The 20196-nt window shown below is 39.2% G+C and overlaps 1 protein-coding gene across 5 annotated transcripts in view; it reads left to right on the top strand.

The window, feature by feature from the left end:
• Window positions 1-9724: 9724 nt before the first annotated feature.
• The window catches only part of RAB28 (RAB28, member RAS oncogene family), a 61897-nt gene continuing 51425 nt past the window's right edge, over window positions 9725-20196 (top strand). Inside the window, exons 1-3 of one of the 5 annotated variants that reach the window (XM_061469265.1) lie at window positions 9725-10097; window positions 13933-13992; window positions 16991-17087. In XM_061469265.1, the coding sequence (XP_061325249.1) occupies window positions 10020-10097; window positions 13933-13992; window positions 16991-17087 (235 nt within the window). In that variant the 5' untranslated portion in view covers window positions 9725-10019. Of the gene's footprint in view, window positions 10098-13212; window positions 13506-13932; window positions 13993-16990; window positions 17088-20196 lie in introns of those variants that run through there. The other 4 variants (XM_061469249.1, XM_061469256.1, XM_061469273.1 and 1 more) reach the window with 4 other exon arrangements.

Below are 20196 nucleotides of genomic sequence, written 5' to 3'. Positions count from 1 at the left end.
CTGAATTAAGAGACAACAGAAGTGTGTGAATTGAAGTATTATTCAAAGTATCTGAAAAAGACTGTGAGTAGGAAGCAGTGAACTTCAGGTGCAATCAGTTTTGGTGTTCTAAACTATGAGTTATTCAGTGTTTCAAACTGACAGCTTGTAAATGTAAATTTTCTTAAATGCAGAGCAATAAAATTTTGTAAGTTTCTGTCATTTTGAATTTTAGCGGCTCAGATTGAAGCCTCCAGCCTTTTAAATCACAACTTGTACGAGCACAGCTCTAAAGCATTCACCATTCTTAAACATGTGCTTTTCAAAGCCTCATTACTGCCTTTGGTCACAAAATGTCCCTGTCAGGATTCAGGTATGCATGTCTCATGTCAGTGATAGGCTGACAGGCTCATGCCCTCTGTTGTGTTTACATTGTCTATTGTATAAAGCTTTCTTCTCTTCATTCTCACTAGGCAGAAAATGAAACAGGGTTAGCAGTGATTTCACCCTTCAGACCAGCCAGATTTTCTCCTTTGATCTCCCAAAAATTTCTTATGCCTGTGCATGGCAAGAGTCTGGTTCAAGGGTCCTTGTTTTACATTTAGACAGACACTGAATGATTCAGGACAAACAAAAACATACTTACACCTACCAGTTAGGGCTGAAATCTAGCAGGGAATATTCTCGAAAAGTGTTTGCGTGACAAAGTGAGGTCAGTGGAGATCTCTGGTAACATTTTAATGGATAACAGAGCCTGAGGAGAAGGCAGTTTTGTGTAGGCAAAGGATAGCAGGAACTTGGCCAAACAGCTCAGACATTTATGAGACCAAATTTTCTTTTCCAGAAGATTACAGCTGTCACTGAAGCACCACAGTGAAGTGACAGAATTGCATAGCATCCAACAGGTTTCGTTTTGCCAGTGGGGATCTAAAATCCAGGCACTTCACTTGATGTGCTTCAGCAGTCACATATACATACATCAGTGTGGGTGGCTGTGGGTGTGAGTGTACATTTGTCCATTTAAAAGGAACACTACTCAAATACTGTGTTTTCTTCTAAAAATGTGTACTTTAGTTGCAAATAACCAAAGAAATTAACTGCAAACACTGCAAATTGTGTTGCATGGTGAGAAAGATTACAGAGCTAGCACATTTAATTTTAAGTCTGAACCTCGATTCATCTGGTTCTAAGTCTGAATCTCTATTCTCATAGTACTCTAGATGTGTATTTTTAATAGTATTTCATCAGGTCCATGCAATAAGCTGTGTAAGATCTTAATTTATTGAAGGTATTGCCAAACTGAACATGAATTTTAGTCTGTTATTAACCAGCACCAATTTTGCCTGAGTGAAGCAAAACCAACAGGATCTGATCCAATATTACATGCTAAAAAGGGTATGTGGTGGTATATCCTTAGTATTAGGTAATCTCTGATTAGGAATAGTTGAATATTCCTTATTCTCAAAACCTAAACTGTAAGATTTCATCTTGATCTATCTGAATACAGAACTAGACATGTAAACTGTTACAGGTGTTATTTTTATTTTTGTCAGATGTTCTTCTCCTGACTATTTCTTCCTTACTATTTTCTTTATTTACTGGGTTGCTACTATCTCTATAGTTTAGCTAAACATAGACCTGCGATAATCATGCCATAAAACTACTTCAGATCCCTCAAGAATGCCTATAGTTTTGGCAGTGGTAAATGAACTGCTCTCAAAGATGTAAAATTTCCTGGGAGGAAATTAGTCTGGGAGCATGTAGGCTAGTGGTGATTGAAAGCATTTTGCGTGAGTCATAACTTTTGATACCACATCAAAAGAAAATCAATACAAAGCAGGGTGTTGAAAATCAGTTATCACAGATCTGTAACTCTGCTGGTCATATTCGCTTATGGAGTATTGAAAAAATCTGATTTTATTTTGTCATGTGCAGTAAGAAAGATAGACAAGAAAAGTACATGAAATTTTAGCCCTTTGTCATTCCAGCTGTGAGTGTTACTGTGCTAAATAATGTCAATAATATCCAAAAGAGTATGTTTATTAGAGCTACGACGGGCCAGCTGCTGAATCAGATTGTGATGCCCACCTGACCAGCCAGGACATCTGCTCCCCAGTTTGCTGGATGTCCCAGCAGCTGAAGTGGCAGCAGGGATTTGTGCCTGGCCTTGCTGCTTGTATCATGGCTTAAGTCACTGACGAAGGTAAGTTCACATGAAGGCATGAGACTGTGGTGTGGGTGAGGTCCTGGTGCACATTTGTGGCTGCGAAATCTCTTGCTGTGATGGTAACTGCGGGCAAAGGTGTGGTAGCAAACAACAGAGGGAGTGGGAATGATAACATCATGAACTGCTGCAGCTGTTTGCTCTCTGAACGTGAGTCAGAGCCCTCTGCCACACTGGGTAGTGACACAAATGCCTGTCGGGCACGTTAGACATTTCAGAGCTGATTATGACATATTACATTCAGTTACCCAAACGGGGATCATTTTCTGGCAAAGTATACTGGGGTGGTTCGTGCTTCAGTCATCTTTGCCCTCATTTGCTGACATGCTGCACTGAAATAGCACCACTGATGAATGGCTGGATGGTTTGTGGGAGTACCGAGGCTTCTTCCTCTCTTGCCCTGTATCTTATATAGACTTTAACAGCTGTATATAGCTAAGTAGGAGGCTACTGAATGACAATTTTACAGCCACTTCAAATTCATTTTGGACTAGAATAGTTGCCTACTCAAGAAAATCATGCTTTGGTGTCTGCAGTCAGTGCAAACCTATCTCTCCTGTGAAAGTTTCACAGGGAAGTGTGCATCCAGCTGAGTAATTCCAGACTGAGATGCACACCTGACTGTACTGCTCATATATCCACAGCATCTAAAAGCTGTAGTCAAGCGTGAGGACCTCAGCTCACTAGGTGATGTACACAGGTATAGTCAATATATCATATCTATTCCTTAAAAGTGGCAAATTGCAATCTAGGGATAAAGAAAGGAACAAAAACTTGTTGCAGTCACAGGGGAGAACCAAGAAACAATGAGATAATTTCATTCAGTACAACACAAAACTGTACTGGATCATCAGTATCTTCCAGTACCGACAAGGAGGTTGAGCAGTGAAGGAGCAGAGGAGTAGTCTCTCGTCTCTTCACATCTGAGTCCTTGTGTAATCAGACTGGTAATGTTTTTTCACATACAGTATGGGAGCTTCTTGAAGAGCTATGTAGATGCATAACTGAAATAATTCAAGATCTAGAGAGATCTCTTTCTGGAAGAAAAGCTCCTGGAACAGGGATGCAGGTTTTGCCAAATGGATCACAACCCAGAATATTTTTTTATTCTATTCAGAGACTACTAAAAGAAACCTTAGAGGTCTGGGGAACTAATTAGGTTTGAACATACTGAAACATGGTTGGTATGTGCTGCAGTGAACACAGAACGGCATGTTTAGGCGTAACAGTCACGACTATAACATCTGCAGTTTAGTGTTTAAGATAAATGTATTTTTTGAGAGGTTGAGGTAGGAAACCCCAAGCTCTAATCTTACCTTTGAGGCTGACATCACAGATGTCAGGTGACCCTTACGTCACCTGATGAGCAGGTCAGTTAGACTTGGCAGAAAGGGGACTTTAGTGGGTTTTCCATGTCAAGATTCATTCAACTCATGTATGCGCTCTTCCTTGTTGGAGATCAGTAGCAAATGATTATTGTTGGAGAGTCTGATCATAAAAGTGCTGAAAGGGATATATTTGCTATTATGGAAGTCTTAAAAATCATGTGCAATTACTAATTTATTCAGAAAATTCAGTTTGTCTTTCTGTGAATTGTTCACAAGTAAATCCTATCTTCACAGACTGATGCATTATATAAAGGCATTTACTGATGTTCTTCCAAGGTAATTCTCTTGGCATAAAGTTCAGTGTGAAAAAGAATATTAATAAGTACCTCCAGGCAAATTGAAAATAGGACACATTGCAACACAAGTTTACTTCATGTGTCATTAATGTGACAGCTTTCTTTGCTGACAGAATTTTTAGACAAGGGTGATATCGTAGCATATCGGATTTGTGTGTCAGGGTTTTGGTAGTGGGGGAACTACAGCATGGCTTCTGTGAGAAGCTGCTAGAAGCTTCCCCTATGCTGGATGAAGTCAATGTCAGCTGGCTCCAAGAAGGACCTGCCGCTGGCCAAGTTTGAGCCCATCAGTGATGGTGGCAGTGCCTCTGGGATAACATATTTTATGGAATCATAGAATGGTGTGAGTTAGAAGGGACCTTAAAGATCACCTAGTTCCATGTGCAGGGACACCTTCCACTAGGTTGCTCAAAGCCTCATCCAACCTGGCTTTGAACACTTCCACAAGGACATCCACAAGTTCTCTGGACAACTTGTTCTAGTGTCTCACCACTCTCTTAGTGAAGAATTTATCCTAATATGTAATCTAAATCTCTCTTCTTTCAATTTAAGACCATTCCCCCTTGTCTGATCACTACTTGCCCTTATAAAAATCCCCTCTCCAGATTTCTCGTGATCCTCTTTTAGGTAGTGGAAGCTGCTCGAAGGTCTCCCCAGAGCCTTCTCCAGGCTGAACAACCCCAACTCTTTCAGCCTGTCCCCATAGTCCATATTGGACTGGTAATAGGTCAACACTGTAAGAAAGACAGCTTTCTCCATTCTAGCAAGCGTGGTGGTTTGGAGGCAAGGAGCAGTAGTTCTCAGTGATCATCTGTGTTTGGGCAGGAAATCTCAAATTTGCATGATGCTCTCAGTAGAAGTTAGATATACTCTGTGTGAATTCCCGTTGCCCTTTCTTACAGATTAGTTCTTGTTCTGAAGCTCTCTTTGACCCCTTCTCTTTCTTTAACTGTTGTTATTTACCCGGACTGTTGCTGGGTTTTCTGCTCTGAGCTGGCTAGCACTTTCCTTCCACAGTGAGAAAAAGTGTTTACCACACTGAAGATGTGGTGTGGCTTTACTAGTAAATTCAGCTAGTGAAAAGACCAGAGAACTTGTTTGTGCATACACACAACTGGAGAGCAAGTTTCCAGTGTGGGTTTTACATGTTAGCTGTGGCCAGAATTACTGTTCATGCCTTAAATACTAGCCAGGTGTTGGTTAGCAGGGAAAATTTAGCACCTTACACAAAGGAAAAAGCTACTACTTACTTTTCTCTCCCCAGCACAGACAGGGTAGAAGGAGATACTTTGCTTGGGACCACCAGCCTTGGTCACTTTTGTGGGAGGGTGGATGCGGTTAGCCTTCTCTTAAACATTTAGCTTGGCCTCCACAGTCCCATGTTTAGTGAACCTCACTGGTCCTGTTTTACTGTGTAGTTTGTGGAGAACAGCTGGCTAGCGGTTCTTCCCTGTTTTATTAGGCAATGTAGTTCATAAAAGTTGCGGCCTTTGGCTTAACCATATTCATGTGTGGAAAGTCTTGCTCACTGCAGCGTCTGGGCCAGAGGCATTTACATCACTGTAATCAACGAGCATTTAAAGCAGTTATTCCTTAAATGACCTTAGATTAGAAGGAAGCAAGATGGAAGAATGCCTTTCAAAAAGCAAGGATTTCCAAAATGAGTAGGAACTGTTTTTTTTTTTACATGTATAAAAACAAGTGATTATTTAACATTTCCACTCAGTTGTCAGTCTAATCCACCACATTAATCACCAAGTCTCACTCAAGCCATGCAGAAGAAAAGACTATCTGGTAAAGACATTAGAGATGGTACTGATGAAGAAGAAACAGTTTGAGTTTTATTTGCAAAACTCCAGTGCAATTAAAAGTAACAGCTGCTTTCTACTCTGCTCCAGGGATGAGTGGCAAAATCAACACAATAATGCAAGTAAATCTCTTCAATTTTTTTTTTAATGCATATTCCACTTTTTTTTGGCAATAGTTTTGCTTTTCTTTTCCAAGGACACTTTCCTTGTTCAAACAGATATAATGGCAATTTCCATCCTGAAGAAGAGGAGCATCTATGGATCCCAGCTACAGAGACCTGAAATAAAAAACTGGTATGAATGAAACACAAAGAGAAGTGCACGTGTTTGCATAAGCACAGGGGGAGAAAAAGCAGAGCAAAAGTTAAAAGAGTGGTTTTTATTGGTAACAGAGGACACAGCTCCTGTCAGTCACTGTGAAAAATGTGTTGTTTCCATCAAGCACTGAAGAGGACAGCAGAGATGCCTCCCTAGCTAACGACCCTGCATTCCTGAAGAGGATGGCAGAAAGTTTGCAGGCCCTCACACATGCCATTCCCTTTCCTGTCAGCCCAGAATCCCACATTATTCAGCTTGACTCACACCTTTTCTCAGAGCTTAGGAGAAGCATACAGCTACTTCCTATGTAGGTCATTGTTTTTTGCTCTTCTGTGGATACTTGCATGTAGGAAATTCAACTTTATACTATACTCCAGAAAAATCACACACTCACAAAGATTCCCACTATCCTTGAGAATATTATCAGCTACCAGTGGATTATTAGTAAAATGTCTTCACAAAAAAAATATAATGAAAACCAACAGAGCAAATAGCAACTAACTGAATGTCCACTAAATAATATGGTTGTTTCCTGTGCCATTGGGTGACACAGTAATTTTTCAGTGAAAGCTCGAGTCAAAGGCAGTGCTTGAGGATTTTTTTCTTAGTATTCTAAAAATGCAGAAGAGTTTAAAATTATTTGGGTACTGCTATCAATAGAAAAAAAAATTACTGCAGTGTGTTCTGTTTGTTAATTCTAGCGCTTTTCAACATGCTTAATACATTTTCATTACCTGTAAAGTATCAAGCAGTTCATTACTAGCTTCCTTTAATCTATAAAATTAATATTTGGTGTATGAACATATTATATTCATATAGCTATATTCATATATTTACCGCATAACAAACTAGTGAAGATTGTGCTGACTAAAATATTACAGTTTGAAAACCTCTCTAAAGGGGATGTGGTGGTACCAATGATCTGTACCACTACACATAAAATAACCATACCATGCTGTTAATGTGCTTGCTGAACACTGACAAATAAGATGTATACAGATTTGCAGTCTGATTGTGTGCTAGTATAAAGTGAAATAATGGTAGTTTTGATGGTTTTATTGCTAATTAAAGCATTAACTCCACCAGGCAGCTTTAATCTTGTACACTGATTTTTTACAATTAACAACTGCAAGGAGGCTCTTGGAGGGCTGAGCTGTCTGATTATGTTACTATGCTGTCTCCTGGGGTATTTTCCATTCACCCTTTTTGGTAGTCAATAGCAAATATGCATGTTTATCCACAGCAAGTAATCTTTGTATTTCCCAAATTAGGCCTTAATATGTAAGTGCTTATTTAAACAGATCAGCTGCTCAGCCTCAAGGCAACTTTAAGCCTGCAAATGCCGTGTTCAAGATGAAACAGTTCTTTCTAAATTGTTCACTCATTTAGATGATGACTTTCTAAACTTTTAATATGCTTGGGTTATTTGTGGAGAAAAAAATATTATAATCTAAGGAGAAAATTAAGTTTGGGGATGTGTATTATAACTCACACATTTTTTTTGTTGCATTTCAAATGAGAATACATGTGGCCCTGAGACCAGGAGCCCCTAGCTCTCTGATCATTCTGGTTTTGTGTGTGCAACCTGAATACTCCTAATTTTTGTTTTGGGGGTTGAATAGAATCCTGCTTCTCCCCAGAAGCATTGGGAAGATTTGAATTAATCTTTTATGTTCTTTCTTTTAATGTGATTGAGGCAGAATTGGCAGGAATAGGAACAGTTCCCTCAACAGTGGTTTATCAATCATCAGTCTGCCTGGTGTGAGATGTGGAGCTTTTAAATGTCTAATGCCAATTGTACAACCGTTCAGTATGTCAGAAATCATAAGGGAAAATTCCATTTTTGCCCTGTTGCACTTCCTTCCAAGACATGCTGTTCAGCTGAGCTCTGGTGATGATCTTGCTGAAGTCCCTAGTTAAGAGAACTTGCAGTATAATTAGGCCAGATGATCTTAAGTGGAAAACAGTTGATGAGTAACACATATAATTTGTTTTGAAGTATGAAGAAAGTCACAAAGATGTGTGTCTGGTTTTCCACTTGAAATTAAGGTATTTTCTGTTTTTTGTTGTTTCACCCCCCTTTTTTCAGAATGTCATTGGGAAAGCATTTGACCTCAATTCTGCAAACACTCAAATATGTGAGTAATAAGGAATCTTGATCCTGCTGAGGACTCAGTGAAACAGTGTACTTGTAATACTGGAAATTTCTGTCACACATTTCAAAAAGAAAACCTGAAAGAGATTGAAACAGGAACAATTTTTTTTTTTTTATTCAGGCATTACACAAAGTTCTACACATTCCTAGCTTGATATTGAACCCATTAAAATACGTCTATACTTTAAAGAGTTCTAGCTGTCTCTTTTGTTCAAGTTGTTTAAACTATGCCCAAAGAACTGTTATCACTTGTTGGAAAGATACATTGAACAGGGGATTGCTGAGATCTGGTACTACTGGATATCTTTATGAATTACTTTGGGACAGAGAATACAGTTCTTAAGGTTGCAGATAAAACTGAGTTGGAAGGGATAGCATGCATTTTGGAGAAAAAGATTATAAATAAAATTACACTGACAAATTGTGTGAGTAGCCTGAAATATAGTAGTAAATTCAATACAGGCAAGCAGGACAATACATTCAATACAGGACTACAGTTAGGCAGGAATAAAACCTGGGAAAGAGTATGAAATTCTGATAACAGGAGGGGATTCAGGTGTTTCAGTAAATCAGAAACAGTATGAGTCAGCAATGTCATACCGTGAAGAAAGCAAACATCATACTGGGATATATAAACAAGAGTCTCATATGTAAGACACATGAAGTAATACTTCCACTCTACTCAGCACTCATAAGGCCTCAACCAAAGTACTGTATCCAGTTCTTGGCACACCACTTCAAGTAAATGGAGAGATGCCAAAGGAAAGAAACAAGAATAATCAGAAGTCTAGAAAAGACAACCTAGGGAAAGACTGAATGAAGAGGAGTTGTTTAGTCTACAGAAAAGACAGACTGAAGCCATGCTAACAGTATTCAAGTATGTGGAAGGCTGCAATGGAAGGGGAGGTTACAAGCTGTTCTCCATGGTCAATGTGTGTAATAAAATATTGGTTTAAAATTCAGTTAGGGCTATGTAGACAAGTTTTCTTACTAATTGGATGGATAGAAAGGTTCCAAGTAGACCATGTAAGAAAGCAGTGGCATCCCTATCTGGTGGGGTAGGATGGTTTAAGGAGAAATTTAGGCAAGAACGACTGTGCTGCACCTTAGGGATATGAGGACTCGGTGCAGTGCTTGCCACCGTTATGAGCTTTCAGTGTTAGCTCACTTCTTTAAGAACACTAATATATCTTCCTGCCGCGCGGAAGCCCAGCGCTGAACGTGACCTGGTCATGGAGGCGGGTGCAGCTAGCACGGAAATGCAGCCCCCCGGGGAAACGCCGCAGGCGGCCGGGTCTCTGCTCCCAATCTGAGAGACCGCCCCGCTCCCAATCCGTCGCTCGGAGCCCTCAGCGCGGGCGGATCAGCGCTGGGACAGCCGCGCAGAATGACCCCCTCAGGCAACCCAACCCGCCCCGCCCCGCGCCCTCTGACCTCCACGCTCCCTAGTTACCGCGCAGGGCGTCACTTCGGGACAAACCATCGCTGCGCGCAGCAGACAGCCGGGTTGAACCATTCGCCCAGCCGCTGGGGAGGACCGGGACGGGGACACAGAAGTGAGGGCTTCGCGGGTGCCTCCTCCTTGCGCCCGTACCGGCTGTTGGACTTGTTGCTATAGCTCTCGCCTGCGAGCTACCCTCTCCCCCCTTCTCTCTGGTCTCTCGTTGGTTTCGTCCCGTGCGGGCCATAGCGACGGTGGTGCGCTGAGGGAAGATGGCGGTTTCGGCCTTTGCAGTGTTGCCGGCTCTGTGAGCGCGGCGCTCCTTTCCCCCTTCCCCTCCTAGCTGTCGCACCCCGTTCCTCCCGGCTGCCCTCCGCCTCTTCTCCTTCCCCGTCGGGGGCGTAGGGATCATGTCGGAGTCGGAGGAGGAGGAGAGTCCGGACCACCAGCTCAAGCTAGTGGTGCTTGGGGACGGGACCACTGGCAAGGTCAGTGCCAGCCCCTGCCGGCATCACCCCACTGCTCTCCGTAGCCTCAGTGTCCCGAGCCCTTTTCCTGGTATTCCGCCTCAGCGCTCCCCCCGGCTCTCCCGCTGAGGAGGAGCAGCCCGCGGCGGCTTCCACTCTGCCGCGCCGCGTTGTCGCGATAGCCGGTGCCGTGACGCTGGCTGACTGCTCCACTGTCACTCCGTCCCTGTACTCTCCTCCTCCGTGGTCTCCCCCCTCGTGTGTGTGGCGGGGAGTAACGGAAAGCCGGGACGGGTTCCTCGCCGGGGAGCTGCGCCCCGGGACCGCCTGTGTTCGCTCCGTACTCGGCACCGAAACCCTCTATCGGCGTTTCGGTACCCTTGCGGGACCCGGCGAGACTTGGTCAAGAAACAGATGTATACGGCTTTAATCCCATTTTCTTGAGCCTTAATGAAAGGAGCCGCTAATAACGTAGTGACTGTGGTGCTGCTTGGTCCTGGTTCTCCGCAGTGATGCCCGTGCGCTGCTGGCAGCGCATTGGCGGCGGGTGGTCTCCCGGCTGAGGTACGCAGAGTTGTTCTCCGTATGTGTCAGTGCCCGAGAGGGGGCCGGGGCAAGGGCCTGGCATGTGAGTTCGACATTCCCGCCGAAAGGGCGAGCAGGGAAGGTTGCCTAGGTGGATCAGTAGGCTATCTTCGTTTCGGCTTCAGAGCTGGTTGCCTCTTGAGGTGGATAGAACAGCGTGCATCTATTTGAGTTCCTGTTCAGAGTTTGGAAGGGCACTTCTGAGTCAATTTAGTTTTTGTTTGTGGCTTTTACAAGGTTTTTCTTATGTCAACATAACGACGTACTACTTATAAAACTTTGTTTATAAACAAGTTGCGTTTTTAAAAGAGAAATTTTGATAGATCAGAGAAGGCAAAAGAGATACTGCTTTCTTACCTATTAAAATACTGATCTTTACTATGTACAGGTGAACATTAGTGCTATATGTAGCCTGAATCCTTTTGTGAGATACACCTGAAAATAGTAATTTTATTGAGTGTTTGAAGGATACAGTTTTTCATTTATCATTTACTTTTGAAAACACGGGGAGGCAGAAGGTCTGCCTGATTCCAGTTCATATGAAAAGTAGAAGTATTCTTAGTGGTGGCTTAAATGAGCTGCCTGCCATTAGTAGAAATAAGGTCTTGAAAGTATGTGCATGGTTTTGCTCACTTACTTGTGCAGAACTCTGTGAAGAAACTAAACTTTTTTTTTCGTCTCCAGTGGTTATAAACTCAATATGAAGTGGTATTCTACTCATCTGAGTCAGTAGATAGGCAATTCCAAGTGACTGTGTTATGAGAGCATAATAAATGCACAGGATTGACAGCTGAAGTCCTGTTTCACTGGTAGTGTTCCCCAGGAGTTTTCCATTCAAACTGAGGAATCCTTTCACTACTGCTATTCAGCACCTTGTGGGAAGACCTCTTGCCAAACATGGATTTTCAAGTGTTCTTCAGTTTTGATGTATATTCCTTCTGGTTCCTACCTCTTATGTGAGAGCTGCCACTCACTGGATCTGCTGCTGGCTCTAGGAATCCTGTGCTTCAAGTGCAGTTTATTTTGCATGAGCAGCAGCTGTATTGTGGTGGGCTGCTTTTCCTCCTGTCCCCCCTAGATGATGCTATAATAGAGGCTTCTTCCAGCCCTCCTGAGGGCCTAGCAGCAAACACTTGCAATAATAGATTTATTGTAAGGTCTTGTGAAAATAAAGAACTGATTGGGTCATGGAATGGAAGGATAAAATATACCTAGTGCTATTTCAAGCACCTCAGAAGACTAAATTGTTGAGGTTCCTGTCCTTTGTTGGCTACTCGTTCTGCTTGCTTGTTGAAACATGTATGTCTATATGTTTTCAACTCTAAATAGCCTCTGACATCTGGTTCGCAGCTGGTCTTTACACACATGCATACTTAGCCTCTAACTTACTGTGCGAGACGTTTTTTCCTCTTCCTCTGTTGCTGGGATCATTGGACAGGAGGAGTGTAGGGAATAATGGAATATATCTTAGAAATATTGTGTCTGGTGTTTAGTGTGAGATGTTCACATCTGACTTCTTTCTATTGCTCGTCCTCCTGCCAAAAAAAAAAAGAAAAGGACATATTTTTATTTCTTTCCACTTGGCCATCTGGGGCTCTCTGGTCCTCAGTTCTCCAGGGGGAAAAATTTATGTCTTTGTGAGTCAGCTGGCCAAAGGTGTAAACTTGCTTTCTTTTTCCTCATCCATTGTTTAGAAACAATGTGGTTCAGGTTATATACAAGGGTTGGTAGCGGTTTTAAAATGAATCAGTGCCAGTTCAAGGTAAGAGTGATGTTTACGTTTCCACTAGCTGGGAGTTGCTCTATCCATGAGGCAAGGGAGGGTTGTTGTACTTCTACTAATTTGTTTTGTGGTGGTTGAATGAATAATTGGATACTTAGAGTTTTAAGGGGAGAAGAGCAGAAATGGAAGAAGGAATGAATGGGAGGAATCAGACAATATCTCTGAAAAAGTGTTTGAGAGCAATAGAGATGGTAAGGAAAGGGTAACTTGTTAAAAAGAAAAATTAAAGAATGCAAAATTGGTTAGTAAGAGGATAATAACAAAAAATATTTTAACAAACTAGACAAATTAGGAGAACAATCCCAAAAGAAATTGTAGGTGGGAACAATGTGAGATGAAATAGACAGCACTTATTAGTAACAGTTGGCTCTTTGATTTTGGTTACAGGAAGAACCATATATATACAGAGTAGCCATATGCACCTAGGATTTAAATCAAGCTACTCATCCTGAGCCAGAATGATTTTCGGTTAAAATAAACCAGCAGTACTAGTATGCATTAAAAAAAATGATGTTATGATTCAGATATTTCTACGCTTGCTATGCACAAATTGGCTTAATGTTGAAGTATATAATGATGCTGATTTAAGAGAACTGCTCTGACTTGGTACTGTTGAACAATGTTTTGGGCCTCTGGAAGCAAATCTTGGAGCTATTCATGGGAAGGGAGGTCCTGAAAAATAGCTGTGCAGGAGGCAGAAAGCAGCTGAGGTTCTGTCTTCTGTCTGATGCTTGACCTGATGTAGGAGCTAAAGTGTAGGCTGGAATACAGAGTGGTGTCTTGCTTCCTTTAGTATTTTTTAGGATGCCAGATTTCTAAGCATTGTGCCAATTCTGGATCTTGTTTTTAAACATGGACTCAAAAATTTCATCAGTGTTGACAAAAACACTGTTGTTATTGTTGAGTCCTGCAAGTGGAAAATTGCATCAAGTGTCCTGTGCAAATTGATCTAGCTTCATAGATCCATGGCTAATGTTGAAAAAGTCTTGATAATTTTCTCTTTTAGAGTGAACAGAGTTTCATCAGTAATTAGGAGTGTGGTGGAAAGACACCAGCTTCAGGTGGCAGAGCTTCTTTCTTTTTTACAAAATACTTCCCATCCAACCCCAATAAAGCTAGACTGTTCTCAATGAGAAATTCTCTGTGTTGGACAATTAACATGTTTTTATGCTAGTTAAAGCATGTCATTATTTAGCTTAGTGTTTCTTTTCATTTTGTTTTAAAATTCTTGCCAGTTGGGGTAGGACGTGACTGGGGGGTGAATGTTGGTGTGCTTGGGGAGTGACTTTGATGTTCTAGGAGTGAGGGAAGGAATAGATAAGTGTTTTTGAAAAGTGGATTCTCAGTTGGCTGGTAAAATTGGTACATGAATGGAAATACATGCCTTCAGAACTGCGTGCTTGCATCCCATTGAATTTTGATTTTAGTTTTTTTTTTCCTTACAACTATGATGCTACACTTTGACTTTCTAAAAGCTTTCTTCTATAGGATTTTACTCAAAGAATCATCATTGGTGGGGTTTTCTCTACAAGTTTTTTTGCTGTCCTGGTGAGTAGTCAGTGTCAGAGCTGGCTATCATTGCTTGTTCTGTTTGACGATCAGTTTATTTCCATTTATTTAATAAATAGGATATGCCTTTTTTTCTCTTCTGTTTATACAGTAGGTAGATGTTTAGGAACAGCATGTCAGCAGTTTGTACTGTGACTTGTTGACATTGACAGATGGAAACAAGAAATTGTCTTGCCTTGCCTGTGAGAATTAATCTCATCTTTGTTTCCAAAAAAACCTTCCAAAATATTGCATTGTATTTTGCCCTTAGGGTGCTGTAAATTTGATGTATTATTTTTTTGTTGCTGTATTTTAAACTCAGACTTTTTATTGTCTGAAAGGAGGGAGTTTGTCACACCAACCTTCAATAGTGTATTGCTATTCAGAACATTCTAAACATTTGCTTTGAAGTATTTAAGACAAATGTGTGAACCTGTCAGACCGGGTCTAATGGAAAGTCTGCTGTGAAAGTTGGTGGCCTGGTTGTCTCGGGAGATAGATAAAGGAATAAGGCCTTCTTGATATCATACTGATATCATACTCATTACTGATCATACTCTGATCTATATACTGGTGGTTGAAATCTTATGAATGTAGCATAATCTTTTTCAAAACCAGTCACTGATCACTACAGTTCTACTGAATGATTATTTAACTTTGGTTATTTTTTTACATAGGTTGCAGTCAATGTATTCTTAAATTGACAGAAAAGATTCTGTCATACAGAATCTTTTATGGCAAGCATGGCAGGGAACAATTTTAGGATTGAAGGGAGTATCTGCATTGTAGAGGTACCTGAATATGCATTGACATAACTTTGTTGACTGTTGTGGAGAAATTTGAACTGTTGCTCTTAGTATTTTGTGGATAAATGTTTGTTCTGTGAGTAGAGGAGTCTAGTCTGGTAATCCAGTGCCTTGAGCCCTAATATTTATTAGGAAAAAAAAATAAAAAGGAATTAGTCAATGATTTTTTTCTATAAATTCCTTTGCATTCAAGAGCATGGTAGAGGAAAACTGTCTGAGAATTTTGCCATGCTGTTGGTTATTTGCTGCTCTTGTTGCTTAGCTGTTAATTGAATGCATGTTGTTTATTTTCACTAACACCCCTAGAGGCCCTCAGGGAATATCAAGTGTCACAGAGTGATAAAGCTAATATTTACTGAGCCCTTAAAACAAAAAGGGAGTGGTTGCTTATTTTATGGGGATCTAAATTAGTGTGTTGGAGAATACAGAATACTATGATATAGTTAGATGATGTTTTAATCTGTACTCTGGGTACTGGTTGCTTTTATGATAAGGAAAATCTGAAGGAGAAGGCTGTATGGTGTATTACTGCAATGTTTTTATTTTTATCTACGTATTTAGGGTCATGACAGATTAAAAATAATAACTTTGTAGCTTTGACAGACTAACTATTGTGATTAAAAGAGTAAGTTCTACTGACTTTTTCAGTACAACAGTCTAAATCTGTATTGAATTTTGTGTATGTTGTTAGTCCTGTCGCATAGCTGTAGGCAGAAGAATCTTCTCACGATTCATCCTCTGTGGTCTTCACCTTTTCCACAGTGATATAAATATATAACCCTATTCATGCTATTTCTAGTTTACTTGCCTTTTGCCCCCCCAATTTATTTATTTATTTTTAATCCTCTTGGGGCTTGAGTTCAGTGAAGTAAGTGAAAATGTTGCCATAGTCTCTAATTGACTTTTTGGATTACTTCCCAAATGTATCTTCTGATATCAAGATATCACTTACTATATATATAGGACAGTGGTAGAAATAGAAATGTGATATAGAAACAAGAAAACAGTAAATCTTGTATTTACTTCATGGGTAATTTAATTGTAGAATAAATGTTTGCCTATTTTCTTACTAGAGCTTTAATGCTGGAGGTCTAGTAACCATGTTTTCATGCAAAAAGAGTAATTTATCTTTTCTTCCTGTGTACATTTGAGATTTTTAGCATACTTTATATCTTCATTATAACCGTTCTGTTAACAGAGCTTGCCTATTTTCATTGTTTCAGAACTATTGGCATTATTTTGCTACTGCATTAATTCTGTGTGCTCTATCAGCTATTTCTAATAACAATGTGACTCATCTCTTTATGTCTGGATGAACGGAAAGCTGGCAAAAAAAATTCTTCTTGCCCATCTGAGTGTTCTCAGGCAGTGAAAGGGTTTTGTGAGGCCTTTAGGCTTTTATTCCCCTGTATGTGTAAATGCATATTTAGATTTTTTCTGCAATTACTCTGTCTTGATATTTTCAGATGTCACATCATCAAGATATTTAAGTGCACACCTCTAATGTGATGTAGGATGTATTTTATCAGTGCAACATGTTTTTTTAATGTATTTCATTTTTTTCACAATAAAAGCGTTTGTATTCTTTAAAATTGCACCTCTCTTTTTTTTTTTCTTTTGCTTTTTTTTTTTTCTTTTTCTAATCTGTGGATTGTGGGACTTTCTTCCTATTATGTAATATCTGATCCTGGAACTTTGATATACAGTGGTGGGAATCTGCCACACTTTGGGCCCCTGAGGGACTCTTCACTGTGCAGATCTCTGTTCCCTCCCAGAAAGTTGGTCTGGGATCTTGGTGTTCTGTACCAGGGAAGGACCCTTGTTTGGAAATGAATGCTTTTTAAAAATAGTCTCTTCAGGTATGGCTATTGTCACTTAGATTTGTTTCAGTTTGAGTGTACTAATGATGCCTTATTCAAGTCTGTGTAATATTTTCTAATATGACTAAGCAGTACCTTTGAAATATAAAGGAAATATATACCTTGCTTCTTTTTGCATAAATTAATAGCCTTTTTAAGAAGACAAGTAACCTTTTATTATGTTGAAGCTGGCTGGGATGCTTGTCAGTCCAAATCCATGGACGCTGTTGGCATGCAATAATTTAAAAAGCGCTTAACTGTATTTCATACTTCTGGTTTAACGTCACGTTTTTTTGCTGTTTAAAATGACAATTTAATATTGTTTTGTTTTAGACATCCTTAGCTACACGTTTTGCTCAAGAAACATTTGGAAAACAGTACAGACAAACCATAGGATTGGACTTCTTCTTGAAGAGGATAATATTGCCAGGTAAGAAAATAAAAAGTAACACTGAAAGACTGGGCAGAAGTAAGGCTTCCAGAAACAGATTCTTCAAAGTAATGTATACCAGATAAGCTTAGTACAGTGCTTTTTATGGCAAAGTAAATTAGGTTATTCAAGTAAAATTTTGTTAGTATGTTCTTGACAGGTGACAAAGGGTTATGCATTTGCAACTTGCACCTAAAACACTGAATTCATATAAAAGGAATGCTATCTATATTAATGACTTTTATTATCTCTACTTGAGTGAACTCGCTGACCGTGTGGATAGTGTAACATACAACAATGAAATGGAACTTTAAATATATTAATTCAAAATATGTATGTGCTCTGAAAGAAATATTTTTTTTTTTTAATGAAATACACAACTTGTATTTGAGTTGTGTGAGAGAAGCATAATGCAGCTATGGAATCGCAGTGCTCTAATATGTGAATGCTGTTTTATGCAAGGCAGCATGAAATTGCTGGCATTTAATAGACCACTAAAATTTAGGGTCCCTCGGCACTCATAAAAATACAGTTTGAGCATTCAAGATGTTCAGTTCATGACTGCAAAGAAACTATTTAGATGCCAGTTGCAGCACACTGCATGGAAAATGAAAAGAAATAATTATAAAAGAATAGTTGCTGGTAAAAGTTTGTCTCTGAACAATTGGGGATTTGAAATAAGGCTTTATTGATTTGTGTTTGCTTAATTTCTAAGTGTGCAAGTATTTCATTAAATGCATTTTCTTCTGGCTTCAAAAATCAGAAGAAGATGGCAAAAGTATGTGTAATTATTGTAATAATTGTAATATAAATCTTGTAGTGAGATTTGATAAAGCTGATGCAGGTTCAGTTCTGTAGTTCTCTTTTTTCCTTGTAGAGGACAAGGAGGGAAGCAAAGCCAGAAATGAAGCATTTTAGCTGTAACCTGAAGTTATAAGAAAATATATACAGTTCTTGAACTTATTTTGTTAAAATTATATTGCCAATAACTTCTTGATTATGTTTATATATTTTGGTAAGTGAAACAGAATAATCTTTTCAGACTATTCCTGCATTCACTATTTTGGTTTGGCAATTTTGCTGTATTTTTTTAGTATCTGGTGAGTGATAAAGTACCAAATTTCAGTGCTTATTTCTCCATAAAATCAACGGAATAATTTTTTTATTGTCCTGCTCATGCCTCTAAAAATACCAGTGTGTATAATACTTAACAGCAGTACTTGCAAGTGGAATGTGTACACAAATCATGCAGTGTGCATGCTGAGAACTTCTTTTTGCAAGTTTTTTTCCAGCTGTTAAGCATACAGGAGCTATTAGTATGTTACTGGGATTCTAAATATTGTGGAGTAGAAAATTTGTAAAATTATCAACTATTCATTCATTCATGTTTTGCTTTCTTCTAGTTTATTTTGTAATAAAATCAGAATGTTTTGTAGCACCATATAGCACGAAAATGGCAACAAAGTCTGTACATCTGTTTTCCTCATTTATCATTAACAAAATAGTAATATTTGTGGAATGTGTTCATATTCAGAAAGACACATTTTTCTACAGATTGTCATTCAATGGTTTCGCCTATGCCCATGTATGTGTTTAGGTATCTGAGGGTTTCTGTGTCTTATAGGTAAGCTGAACTGGTGGTGGGGAGTGAGTGAAAGAAGAGGGAGGGAGGTAAAGTTTCTAAATACTGGAATGGGAAGCATTACTTAAGTAAGCGGATTTTTCTAATTTCTTGATTATTTCTGGGTTTGCAGAACTGCTGTGTTTACTTGAAAGGCTAATTCATACCACTGCACAGGAATTATAATATATGTATATCAATAGGAAAACCCCCTCAATTTCTCCTATTTAGTAGGAGAATTGGTGCATAACTGTGGTTCAGTAGTTGATTTTTTTTTTTCCCATAAATGAAGTTTTCAGAAGTTAAAATTACTGATTTCTAGAATTGCAGAGGTGTTTACATTAGGCCACATTAGGAATGTATGTTAGCTTGTAAAATACTGTTTTTCTGTTTTTTGGGGCTTTTTAAAAAATACTGTTATTTGTCTCCAGTTTTAGTAACTGATGCAGTTTTGCAATGAAAATAAGTATTTTATATGGTAAAACAATATGGTTTAATACAAATAGGAAAAGAATTAATTTTGAACAAAGTGACTTTTAAGTGTTCAACTGTTGACAGTGACTTCTCTTCACGAAGTTTGTAAAAAATTTTTTTTTTCAAATGCAAATCAACTTCAGTATATTTATTGATGCGGTGTCTTGTGTAGTCTGGATGCAACCACGGTGTAGATTTTACTGCTTATATAGTGTATTTGTTCGTCAAAGGGTCCGCTGGTAGAGATTCGTAAGAGCCTTAGTCGAATACGTTTAGGAGGGCTGTGGGGTGCAGTCCAGTAAACAGGATTCTTCTGTTAAAAGTTTTTTTTTTCTAAGTCAGTGCAAAAAATGGGCAGACTCGTGTTTTTAGTTTCATCTTGACTGTGAATCGCTTCAAATAAGGTTAACCAATGCACCAGGTGTATTTCTGCAGGATCACTACTGAGTCACCCCAGTGGCTTCAGTTCATACCAGAAACAATCTAGATTCTTGCACGGTGTTGCCTCGATTAATTTAACTTCTCACTCGTGTATTTTCTACAGAGTAAAGAAGTACTAATGTTTTATTGTTCCATGTCAGCATATTGCATATTATTTTTATGGGATTCTTTAGTTCTTTTTATTGGTATGTTAATCTTGTTTCTTAAAAACTGTCTTGTTATGCATGGTTTCTTTTTGTTGTAATTTTCCAGCTTATATGTTCCTCCTAAATCTATGGAAAACCAGAAGATTTCAAACTCATTGCAGAAAACTTCATGTACTGTTATCATAGTTGTTAATTAAATATTTGCTAGGCACATTGTCTGGAGTTTTTCCTTCTGTCAGAATAATCCTAATATCATTTTTTTCACCCATAAAATCAATTTCTGAACACAAAATAAGTATTATGGCACCTAACTGAAAAAAAAAAGAAAGAAAAAGGAAAGGAAGGATTTTTCACTGGAGATGTTCAGCCTGAATTTCAGTAGTTAGTGAAGTCTTTATGAAGAATCACTTCACCTTAAATGAACATT

The sequence above is a fragment of the Pezoporus flaviventris genome, unplaced genomic scaffold, assembly GCF_033815535.1.
Source record: "Pezoporus flaviventris isolate CSIRO_AGI_PZ_B2104156 unplaced genomic scaffold, CSIRO_AGI_Pfla_v1 ptg000002l, whole genome shotgun sequence".
Lineage (NCBI taxonomy): Eukaryota > Metazoa > Chordata > Aves > Psittaciformes > Psittacidae > Pezoporus > Pezoporus flaviventris.
The sequence above is the reverse complement of the archived record's forward strand: the minus strand, read 5'-3'. Positions and strand labels throughout refer to the sequence as shown.